At 37.2% G+C, this 11,320-nt stretch overlaps 1 protein-coding gene across 1 annotated transcript; it reads left to right on the top strand.

The window, feature by feature from the left end:
* The first annotated feature begins 7,674 nt into the window (after positions 1–7,674).
* On the top strand, positions 7,675–10,392 carry LOC149258865 (uncharacterized). Its single transcript, XM_089438271.1, has 10 exons — positions 7,675–8,076; positions 8,364–8,556; positions 8,660–8,793; positions 8,872–8,984; positions 9,190–9,277; positions 9,412–9,582; positions 9,674–9,829; positions 9,922–10,001; positions 10,111–10,160; positions 10,262–10,392. Exons 1-10 carry the CDS (start codon positions 7,675–7,677, stop codon positions 10,390–10,392), a joined length of 1,518 nt encoding a protein of 505 aa, XP_089294397.1.
* The last annotated feature ends 928 nt before the right edge of the window (positions 10,393–11,320 follow it).

Genomic DNA, 11,320 nt, shown 5'->3' with positions numbered 1-11,320 from the left:
GGAGGACCGTGTGAAAACAAATATCAAAGCGAGATAAGCTGGACTTTAAAAACATGTCTATATTTTTAGATATTTTTTATTCCGATGATGATGATTTTCTCATGTTGGCATTTGGAATTAGCATGGGTAGTATGTTCAAGTAAAAAGAAATTTCAGAAAAATGTGGTTCTGTTGATGACCACGAGAGTGCAAGATTCATGAGTTGATCTTCAGGAAGGGTGTGAAGAGGAACAAAGTGTTGAAGATCAATTGGACGAGCCACATGAAACTGATTGCAAAGACCTGGTAGAAAAAGACAAAGCTAGAGAGAATTTAAATTTAAATTATGATGATCTCATTAATATTTTTGTGTGTGAATTTACATCAACGAATGATGAAGACATCATAGCTGACTTTCAGATGGTTGACACCAGAAATAGAGAGAGGGAAAATTCTCCTATCTAGCCTGTCACAATCTTGAGAAGGGCGAGAATAAAAATTAAAGCTTTCCATCACTGGGGAAGATATGAGGTGAAGGTATATCACTACCTCATGGCGAGGAAAGAAAAGATGAAGCCTCGACTCAAGATGAACAAGTATGGGCTTTGCTGCAAGAAGAAAAAAATGAAAACCTTTGTTACTAAGTTGTTTCATGTTTTAATTGTAAGCCTAGCTGAGACTCAGACCAGCAGGCATATCTTATTGTTCAGTACCCTTTCTCCATAAAGCGAGAGTGTTGGAATTAATGGAGAAAGATAAACTTAGATTATTGTTGTGATGATGATAGGACTGAGACTCTAGCTTAGGTCTCAGATCCTACTATCTAGTGAGTGGTTGAAACCACCCTGATTGTGAGAAAGCCTATATATACTAGGTTGTTCTCTTGATTGAAGTATAGTGTATTGTGTAGTTGAGAATAATCAATATTATTTTGTTATTAATGGATAAAATAGTTACGTTGTTGTAACTTTCTCCCTAGTTTAGTATTAGTTCCTATAATTATGGGGTTTGGGTGCAACTTCCTATTTCCTAGTATTGTATTTATTGATGTAATCTTTGATTGATTGATGAATAGAGTGGATGAGAGTGATCTCTCAAGTTTTGTGAGTATAGTCTCCAGGTGCAGGCCACACCTGAGAGCTACATCTCTTTCTTTTCAATTCTGTTCACATTTTATCTTGGTATCAGAGCTCAGATTGAGTGAGCCTGATCTTTTGTCACCTGTGAGGCTGAAGTGCCTGTAGTAGCTAGCTTGCCTGTGTGGCTGGAATAGCCTGTGTGGCTTGAAGCGCCTTTGTGGCTGTGTGTACACGAGAGCTCTGTGCTCGATTGAGCAGGTGAGCTGCAGAAACACCTGGCTCGGACTCGAAAGTTTTAGTGCGGATTTTTCACGGATTGGCGCGGATTTTGCGCTGACAGTCGCGCCAGAAGAGGAATTAGTGCGGTTATTGAGGAATAAACTGCGCAAGAGCGCCAAAAAGCCCGATTAGCGCAGGATTTTACCGGGAAAGTCGTGCCAATTGAAATACTCTAAGCGATTTTCAGTTAGCGCGGATTTTTCGCTCAGGGTAGCGCCAAGGGATCTGCGAATAGCGTAAACTTCATTTGGCAGTTTGCAAACAGTGCAGATCGGTGGATTTGTAGATCCGTCCGGGAGAGACAGATCAAGAAAGTGCCAGAGGAGATCTGAGGGAAACCTTGACTTCATTTGGCGATCTGCAGGGAGAGCAGGATCGGCGAAGTGGCAGATCAATCCGGGAGAGGTGGATCGGATCAATTGTGATCAGATCATTGTTTCGGCTGTGTTGGAAACGCCGAATTTGCTCATTGGAGCGGGAGTGCCAGACATTGCAGATCGGTGGTAGAGGTGACAGATCGATCTGACAGGTATTGTTTTTGTTGTTGTTAAGTAGATTCACAATGAGTAATACGATGGAATCTTACCTTAACGAGTCTGGTAAACTCAACGGGTCTAACTTCATGAATTGGAAGTTTAAGATCCAAACCCTGCTCGAAGGTGCGAACGCTTGGACTATAGTGACAGGCAATGAGCAGAAGCCGACTGCGAGCACGCAGAAGGAAGACTGGGAAAAACGAGAAAACAAGGCCAAAGTCCTGTTAAATATGTCTGTGAAAGACAATGTCATTGCACACATCAGAGACTGTAAAACATCCGCAGAGATTTGGACGAAAATCAAGAATCTGTATGAAACCCAGAATACAAACAGAGTTTTGGCTTTGAAAAGCAAGCTATTTTCAATGAGGATGGACGAAAGGGAGTCTGCACCTACATTTGTCGCGCGAATTAATGATGTTAAAGACAGATTGGTGGCCATTGGAGTGGCGGTGGTTGATGAAGATCTTGTTGCAATCACAATGAATGGGATGCGTGATGATTTCCAAACCTTCATCACTGGAGTCTCGGCAAGGGAGAAAGCACCCACGTTTGATGATCTCACTGCAATCTTGCAGCAAGAGGAAGAGCGATGGCAGAATCTGAATCTGAACCCCCAAATTGACGATCTTGCGCTGGTGGCAAAACGACGACTATCCAAATGGAAGCACTCACAGCAGCAATCAGTCCAGAAAGGAGGAACAACACATAAAAATCACTGTCATAAAGGTATGCTTGCAAATCATTCTGAAAAGAAATGTTTTTATTGTGGAAAGAAGGGTCATATACAGAGAGATTGTTATCATAAGAGGCAGGCTGATGAGGCAAGGAGGAGACAGGTAAATTCAAAACACAGGATATTTTGTTGAAGAAGAAGAATTCAGTCACGAATTTCGACTGTTCACAGTCGACTGTGCCCTTTCTGCATCAAATGAAGATGACATCTGGTATGTCGATTCCGGAGCATCCTCTCACATGACAGGTAATAAAGAATTTTTCGACAGTCTTGAAGAAATTATAAATGGATCAAAAATATATCTAGGGGATGATAATGGATATCAGATTAAAGGTCATGGGGTGATTTCAGTTAAGTTACCAAATGGAAAAATTAGACACCTTTCAAATGTTTTATATGTACCTGGAATAAAGAAAAACCTGATATTTGTATCCATGATGGCTGACCAAGATATGAATGTCGAATTCTTCAAGACTCACTGTGTGATAAAGGATTGGAGGAATGAAATTGTTGCAATAGGCATGCGAGTTGGAAGCCTATACAGATTGGATGCAAAAAGTATATCAAAGCAAGCCATGGTTGCAGGAGAGTCGACAGCTGAACAACTCTGGCATCAGAGGTTTGGTCATCTGAATCTGCAGGATCTCATGTTGTTACAGAAGAAAGGTATGGTTGAAGGTCTCCCCATCTTTCGTAACATTCAGTTAAACTGTGAAGGTTGTGCCTTAGGAAAGATGCATAGAGAACAGTTCCCTGTGCATGATAGGAGGAGGCAAACAGAAATCTTAGAACTAGTGCACATTGATGTATGTGGTCCCATGCAGACAAGGTCGCTAGGGGGAGCATACTATTTTTTGTTGTTTACTGATGACTGCACTAGGTATTCATGGGTTTATTTTTTAAACAAGAAAAGTCAGACTTTCCAATGTTTTAGAGATTTCAAAACCCTGGTGGAAAAACAGTTTGGACAAAGTATTAAAATTCTCCGATCTGATCAAGGAGGAGAATACAAATCAAAGGAATTCATGAAATACTGCAAATCTCACGGGATTGTTCAGCAGTATACAGTGTCACACACACCACAGCAAAATGGTGCTGCAGAGCGTAAAAACAGAACCCTGGTAGAGTGCGCAAGAAGCATGCTGCAAGGTAAGGGTCTATCTAATACTTTTTGGGCAGAAGTAATAAATACTGTTGTATATTTGAAAAATAGAAGTCCTACTAGGTTTCTTGGCTTCAAAACCCCTTTTGAAGCCTTATATGGATTTAAACCAGCAGTAAATCACTTAAGAGTCTATGGGTCAAAGGCATTTGCACATGTACCCAAAGCTGATAGAAAGAAGCTAGACCCTAAGGCAGTAAAATGTATCCTTGTTGGTTATGGTACAGAGTTTAAAGCATACAAACTGTTCAATCCTGAGTCTCGTAAGACATTTTCAAGTAGAGATGTAGTCTTTCATGAATAGGTACAAGAAGGGAAAGTTGATGTTGGAGATGATTGGCACATTCCGTTGCTGTTGGAAGAAAGCAGCGAGGATGAAAGGGAGCAGGAACAGGAGCAGAAAGAAGAGAATGAAGAAGAACAACAAGAAGGTGAAAAAGCAGGCCCAGTTATTGTAGAAGAAAACAAATTTGAGGTAAGTCCCCTACCAAGAAGGTCAGGTAGGAAGACTCAATTACCATTGAAGTTGAGAAACTATGCTTTGATGTCAAAAGTTTTGAACATTTTAGAACCCTCTAATTACAAAGAAGCTAGTCAATTTGAGGAATGGAGAGCTGCAATGAATGAGGAGATGGAATCAATTCTTAGAAATAATACTTGGGAATTAGTAGAGCTGCCTAAAAATAAAACACCTATAGGAAGCAAGTGGCTGTTTAAACCAAAAATGAATGCAGACGGAAGTATAGATAAGTTAAAAGCTAGGCTGGTTGCAAAAGGATATTCACAGCAGGAAGGTATAGATTTTGATGATACTTTTGCACCTGTAGCAAAGCTAAATACAATTAGAATGCTTATTGCTTTAGCTACTAAATGTAATTGGGAATTACACCAGCTTGATGTTAAATCTGCATTTTTAAATGGTGATTTAAAAGAAGAAATTTACTTAGTACAGCCAGAAGGATATGTAAAGCAGGGGCAGGAACATCTTGTTTGCAGATTGAAAAAGGCTTTATATGGTTTAAAGCAAGCACCCAGGTCTTGGTACGAAAAGGTTGATTCTTTCTTTAGAGAGTATGGTTTCCATAGAATCTTAAATGACCCAAATTTGTATACCAAGTACAATAATCAGGGGCAGATTATTTTGATTTCTCTATATGTGGATGATATGATTTTAACAGGGAATGCAGAGGATTTAATTAGAGGAATCAAAAGGCTTATGGCACAAGTTTTTGAAATGAAGGATCTCGGAAGCCTTCACTATTGTCTGGGATTAGAAGTATTTAGAGATACTGGGCAAACTTTTCTTACCCAAGGGAAGTATGCTAAAAATCTGTTGGAAAAGTTTGGTATGGATCAGTGTAGAACAGCAGCGACACCTTTGCAGCAGAATCTGAAATTGAGCAGTGATGATGGCACTAAGGAGGTTGATGCCACAATGTACAGACAGCTGGTTGGCAGCCTGATATATCTTACAACAACCAGACCCGACTTGGCATACTCAGTTAGTGTATTAAGCCAATTCATGTCAAAACCGCGTGAAAGTCACTGGACAACAGCAAAAAGCGTGTTGAGGTATCTTTGTGGTACTGTTCATTTTGGTATTTTATACACTGATGTATCTGATGTTACTCTAGCAGGTTTTTCAGACTCAGACTGGGCAGGTAACCTGGATGATCGGAGGTCCATCACAGGTTATGCATTTAACATAGGTTTCGGGGTAATTGCATGGAGCAACAAGAAACAAAGTACTGTAGCTTTGTCGTCATGTCAAGCTGAATATCAAGCATTGTGTGCAGCAACATGTGAAGCAATCTGGTTGAGGAGACTTCTTAACGATGCAGGAAAAGAATAGAAGAAATCCACTTCTATCAAAAGCGACAACCAGAGCACTATCAAATAAGCATACAATCCAATGTTTCATAAAAACACCAAACACATAGACACCCAGTTTCACTTTGTTAGAAAAAAAATACAGTCAAAAGAAATTGTTGTCGAATATTGTAAAACTTGTGACAATGTGGCTGATATTTTTACAAAGCCTCTTGCACGAGTGAAATTTGAATTGTTTAGAAAGATGCTAGGAGTTCAGAAGAAGCCTTTCTCCATTAAGGGGGGGACTTGAGAATAATTAATATTATTTTGTTATTAATGGAGAAAATAGTTACGTTGTTGTAACTTTCTCCCTAGTTTAGGATTAGTTCCTATAATTATGGGGTTTGGGTGCAACTTCCCATTTCCTAGTATTGTATTTATTGATGTAATCTTTGATTGATTGATGAATAGAGTGGACGAGAGTGATCTCTCAAGTTTTGTGAGTGTAGTCTCCAGGTGCAGGCCACACCTGAGAGCTACATCTCTTTCTTTTCAATTATGTTCACATTTTATCTTGTGTATGAGTGTATATACACTCTCCAGCTATCTCACCTCGAGATTCATTTCATTAATAGATTTAGTTTTTATCAATTATTATATTTACCAATGCCAACATTAAAGAACAAGGGGAAAAACCAGTTATTTTAGTACTCCACAAAAGATGATTGGTGAATAAATCATAATTTTGAATTTTGAATGGAAATAGGATTCTAGCAGATTCCTACGTTTTCAAATGAGCATGTTGGCAACCCCGTAAAGTTCTTGGATAAAAGACAAATTAAATAATGATATATGACATGATCAGTGAATAATATCAATGTCTAAAGATCACTGCTAAATGCAATATATATAATATTGTTAGCCTATTGTTAAAGTTTTGTTTTTTACTAAGAAGAGAAACAAAATTCTTAATTTTTTCTTTGCTGCCATAATATTTCAAATTTTCTCGTATTAACTGCTTCCATATTTTTGCTATAAATGTTACAAATGACACATTTACTATTACTATTAATATTATTGTTTCCTAGGAAACTACCTACCACATTTCCTTTACCACATTTAATACAATTACTACTTACATAATACACTTTAGTTCACTGCAACTCTCAATAACGGTGTAGAATATAGGCACAACGGACGAGTAGGTTTAATTTTGTCAATCTGCCTCATCAACAGAATAATACGGTTGTTAATAATAGGACAGTTGTTAACCATAGCGCTCTTAATATAAATAAAGTAAAAACACTTTTAATGAGGGTGCGTTTTCTAAGGCAGCAAAGGGAAGAGAAGAGAGAAGTCAGTACGGAAAACAGGATAGTAAATAATAAAATGGGAAGGTGGAAGGATGAGAAATGGCATTAGTAATTAGAAATCCCAAGTCTAAACAATCTCTTTCTTCAAATTACATCATCATGATTCATTGCAAAGCTCATATTTTGATATCATAATTTATTTTAAAGGTCATAATATCATATAAGTTAAATTATATTAAATATTTTATTTTCTAAATAAAATAAAAAAAAATTGAAATTCAATTATATAATTATTTATTAATAAAATTATAAATTATGTATTTCAAATTTAATATCTAAATAAATTTATTATTCTAAAAAAATCTTAATTACTAAAATTGGTCATCTCCACCATTAAACATAAAATTTCAACAAATATTCTAACTTTTTACTTTATTCAAAAATCATTTTTTCCATAAAATAAAACTTCATCTATAATATAATTTATTAAATTTATTTATGTAATTAGAGCGTCATAGCATACATATCACATCCTTTACAATATCTCATTGTCAAACATAAAACCCTTTCCATCGTTATTCATGCATCTCGTTTACAATTTCTTATTATTTAAAAAAAAAATATTGCACTTCCTTTATTAGAATGATGTATCTATATATACGTAAGAAGTTCATCAAATTTTCAGAGTCTAGAAATAGTTTTACTGTTCGCGAATATATACAGGGCTGTGCTGTGTATACTCTCTCACACTTTTATATCTCCAGAGTAACCCAAAAAAATGGGATTCGGGATTTATAAATTTCGAACTGCGCTTCTACCTTTATATATGCTGGTAATAGCATGTCGAGTTATTGATTGTTTTAGCGTGGATCCTTTATCTATGAGGTTCGTGCGTACTACTCATCGTTTACAGAATCAGGGAACGGACCTCTGCCACTATAATGGATACCAAACACATGATTACACTCAACTTCTCGATCATTTTACGTTCGCATCAGAGCCTCCCACCTTTCAACAGAGATATCTTGTCAATACAACTTTCTGGGGCGGTCCTCTCAATAATTCTCCCATTTTTGTCTACCTGGGCGGAGAGACATGTATCGGTGCTGCTACCAGAGCGGCCGGCGGCTTGATGGTCGAAACTGCCCACCACTTTAAAGCACTCATCCTCTTCCTTGAGGTACACAGTTTATTTTTTCATTTTTTATTTTGTAGAAATATGGAAACAAACTTGAATAAAATTATCTTCACTTTTCTATGAAAAGTGGGACTCAACACGTACTAAACGGAATTCCAGTTTCAATTTTAAAATTTCCTCTATTTATCTAATTCTGCTCAGTTTAATTCGTTGCAGATAGGTCGTTTATTTAAATTTTCGTTTTGTTTTAATTTCTAAAATTTCATTTGTTTCAGATACGTCCTCTAATATTAAATTATTGTTTTGTGTAAAAAATATTCTTTATTTAGCATCGGTATTATGGGGTGTCGATGCCAGATTTAGTAGGTAACGTATCGAATCCTGTAATAAACGCAAGCACAGCTGGCTATCTCACTTCCGAGCAAGCATTGGCCGATTACGCGACTCTCATTATGGATTTTAAGAAGAATTTATCGGCGGAGAATAGTCCAGTGATCGCGTTCGGTGGATCATATGCAGGAAGTAAATAATTTGATTTCATGTTAAACAACCCTAAATCATGTTGCATCGAATTATTAATTCAGCTGTTTATCACTGTTTTAAATTTATGACCGTGTGATTGCAGTGCTAGCTGCATGGTTTCGTTTGAAGTACCCACACATTACAGCAGGCGCACTTGCATCTTCCGCCCCACTTCTCATGTTTGACAGCGCCGCTCCTGATTATGACTTCTATACCGTCGTTGCAAAGGATTTCAAAGTATGCTTCTTTCACTGAACGATTTTATCTCTAAAATCATTAGATATATCACCGCGTTTGTGTGTTTAACATGTACAGGACACGAGCAAGAGATGTTACAGAACTATAAAAAATTCGTGGACAGCAATGGACAAACTTGCTTCTCAGCCAGGAGGCCTTCAAAATTTATCCAAGATATTTAATACCTGCACGTAAGCTGCAACTCGATAAGAAATAAAAATTAGCAAATAGGATTGGAATAAATTTTGAAATAGTTGAATTATACTGAAAAGGTCTGAATTATAGAAAGTTCCCATCTCAAACTAATCCCTGCCTCGTTGAACCCACAAAAAAAAATATTTCCAAAACGTAGACGATGGCTCTGTTCGACACTGACCATTTTGTCGTCCTTCTCAGCAATATAAGTGACGTAAAGGCCTTGGAAAATGCGCTGATTGGTCTTTTCACGGATGCAGCACAGTTTAACTACACTTTTGTCAAATGGGTAAGCAGCGAACAGTTCAGAGGGGAAATTACCATGGATTGATTTTATACACATTTATTTAGACTGCAGACGCATGGTAAAGAAAATTACAGAAAACGTTTCCATATCTTTAACGTCGTCTTGAATTATTGCAGACATGCTTCGCCATTGACAGCGCCCCGAAAGGTACCGACGTTCTGGGTCGGGTGTCAGCCGGAGCAAATTTCTTAGTCGGAGCAGTTTTCAACTTGTCATGCTTACCAATTACAATCTCTCCTCTGATTAAATGGATTGGGAACTCTTCTTTGAGAGCATGGACTTGGCAGGTTTGATTGCACATCTGAGATGGGTAAATCTTAATCTGCATGGAAAGTCAAATTAATATCAACGGGAGGACATTTTCTGTTTGTTTTGCAGTCGTGCACAGAAATGGTGTCTCAGATTGGCCAGAACCCCAACAAAACAATGTTTCCCCTGAAGTTATTTGATCTAAAGACTTATGCCGATAATTGTAAAACTGAATTTGGAGTGCTTCCCAGGCCCAACTGGGTAACAACGGAATATGGCGGCCATGTAAGTGCTAAACTAACAAATCAATGTATGTATGTCTATACATCTGACCAACGCTTTTAGTATGTATTTTATTATAATTTGTGTGCCCACAGGACATACGAAAGGTGCTGAAGCACTTTGGGAGCAATATCATTTTCTCAAATGGTTTGCGCGATCCATTGAGCAGTGGAGGGTAGTTTTTCATGGACGCTTTTATTCTTTGGATTTTCTAGCGCTCATGTTATCAGTTTCTTTAATGGATTTTTTTAAACGGTTCGCACTTTTAACGGGATGAATTGCAGTGTGGTGGAGAATATATCTGAAAGTATCGTCGCACTCCCTACCGAAGAAGGTAAGTGGAAAATTGATTTCCGAAAGGACTGAATATTCATATTACAACTCCGGAGCGAACTTCTAATAAGCTGTATGTGGTGGATACATTATGAATTGTAGGAACCCATGGCCAAGACCTATTGCCTTCTTCTCCAGATGATCCAGAATGGCTTAAAGAACAGAGATCAAAGGAAATCAAGATCATGAAAAGCTGGATTGAAAAATACAACGATGAGTTTCTTCATAAATGATATCGCCATTGCAACTCATACAAAGCGTTCCACCAAAGATTCCGAAATAAAATATGTTCTTAACGAATAGACTATAGTTATGTTAAATGGGTACGACAAACAGATGTTGTTTCTTTTGTGTATTGTAAAATGCGTGTTTCAGTTGACTTCACGTTCTTGATGCCGGCCTACCGTGGCAGTATCATATAGAGGAATGGATTGCAAGTCAAACTAGTTTGAAGTTGATGAATAGAGCGTAGTTAAGCCTAGTGGTTAGGGAAAACATATATAGTTTCTTTTGTGTATAGTGAAATGCGTGTTTCAGTTGGATTCACGTTCTCGATGCCGGCCTATGGTGTCAGTGTTCTTTTAAAAATGCAATAAACTCTCCACTTTTATTGTTGAAAATCCCCATTGTCTTAGCGTGTATAGGATGAATTATGGGGTTGGAGGCCTCCGAGTAAGGTCATAGATCTAACCTTATTCTCAATTATGGTGTTCTTTTAAGAATGTAATAAGCTTTCTAGTTTTATTTTTGAATATCCCCATTGTCTTAGCATGTATAGGATTGAAAATAAAAAATTAATTATGGTGTTGGAGGCTTTTGAGTAAAGGGTTATAGATTTAACCTTATTCTCAATTATGGTGTTGGAGGCTTACAAGTAAAGGGTCATAGATCTAACCTTATTCTATGGATCAACTAAGTTCATTCTATGAATCAATTATGGTAAAATCTACATTAAATATTTTTTTTTCTTTTTACATCTAATTATTATTAGTCTTTACGAAAAATACTATCAGATATATTTATAATTTAAAGATCTATTTATTATTCAAACCATGTTGATTATCTAAAATGTTTTGAACAAGGTTTTTAGTTCTCAACAGTAGAAGGTCTTTTATTAGTCCATGATACTAAGAACTTTAACCTTATGACTATGTCCATCAC

Source organism: Pinus tabuliformis, chromosome 6, assembly GCF_031772625.1.
Source record: "Pinus tabuliformis cultivar Carrire ecotype Pingquan chromosome 6, CPIR1, whole genome shotgun sequence".
Taxonomy (NCBI): Eukaryota; Viridiplantae; Streptophyta; class Pinopsida; order Pinales; family Pinaceae; genus Pinus; species Pinus tabuliformis.
Note: the sequence above shows the minus strand (reverse complement) of the source record. Positions and strands in the feature narration are given on the sequence as shown.

Coding starts and splice junctions, on each gene's coding strand:
- LOC149258865 (XM_089438271.1), top strand. CDS start 7,675: ATGGGATTCGGGATTTATAAATTTCGAACTGCGCTTCTACCTTTATAT. Junction 8,985..9,189: donor AAGATATTTAATACCTGCAC/GTAAGCTGCAAC, acceptor CGTCCTTCTCAG/CAATATAAGTGACGTAAAGG. Junction 9,583..9,673: donor TGAGAGCATGGACTTGGCAG/GTTTGATTGCAC, acceptor TTTGTTTTGCAG/TCGTGCACAGAAATGGTGTC.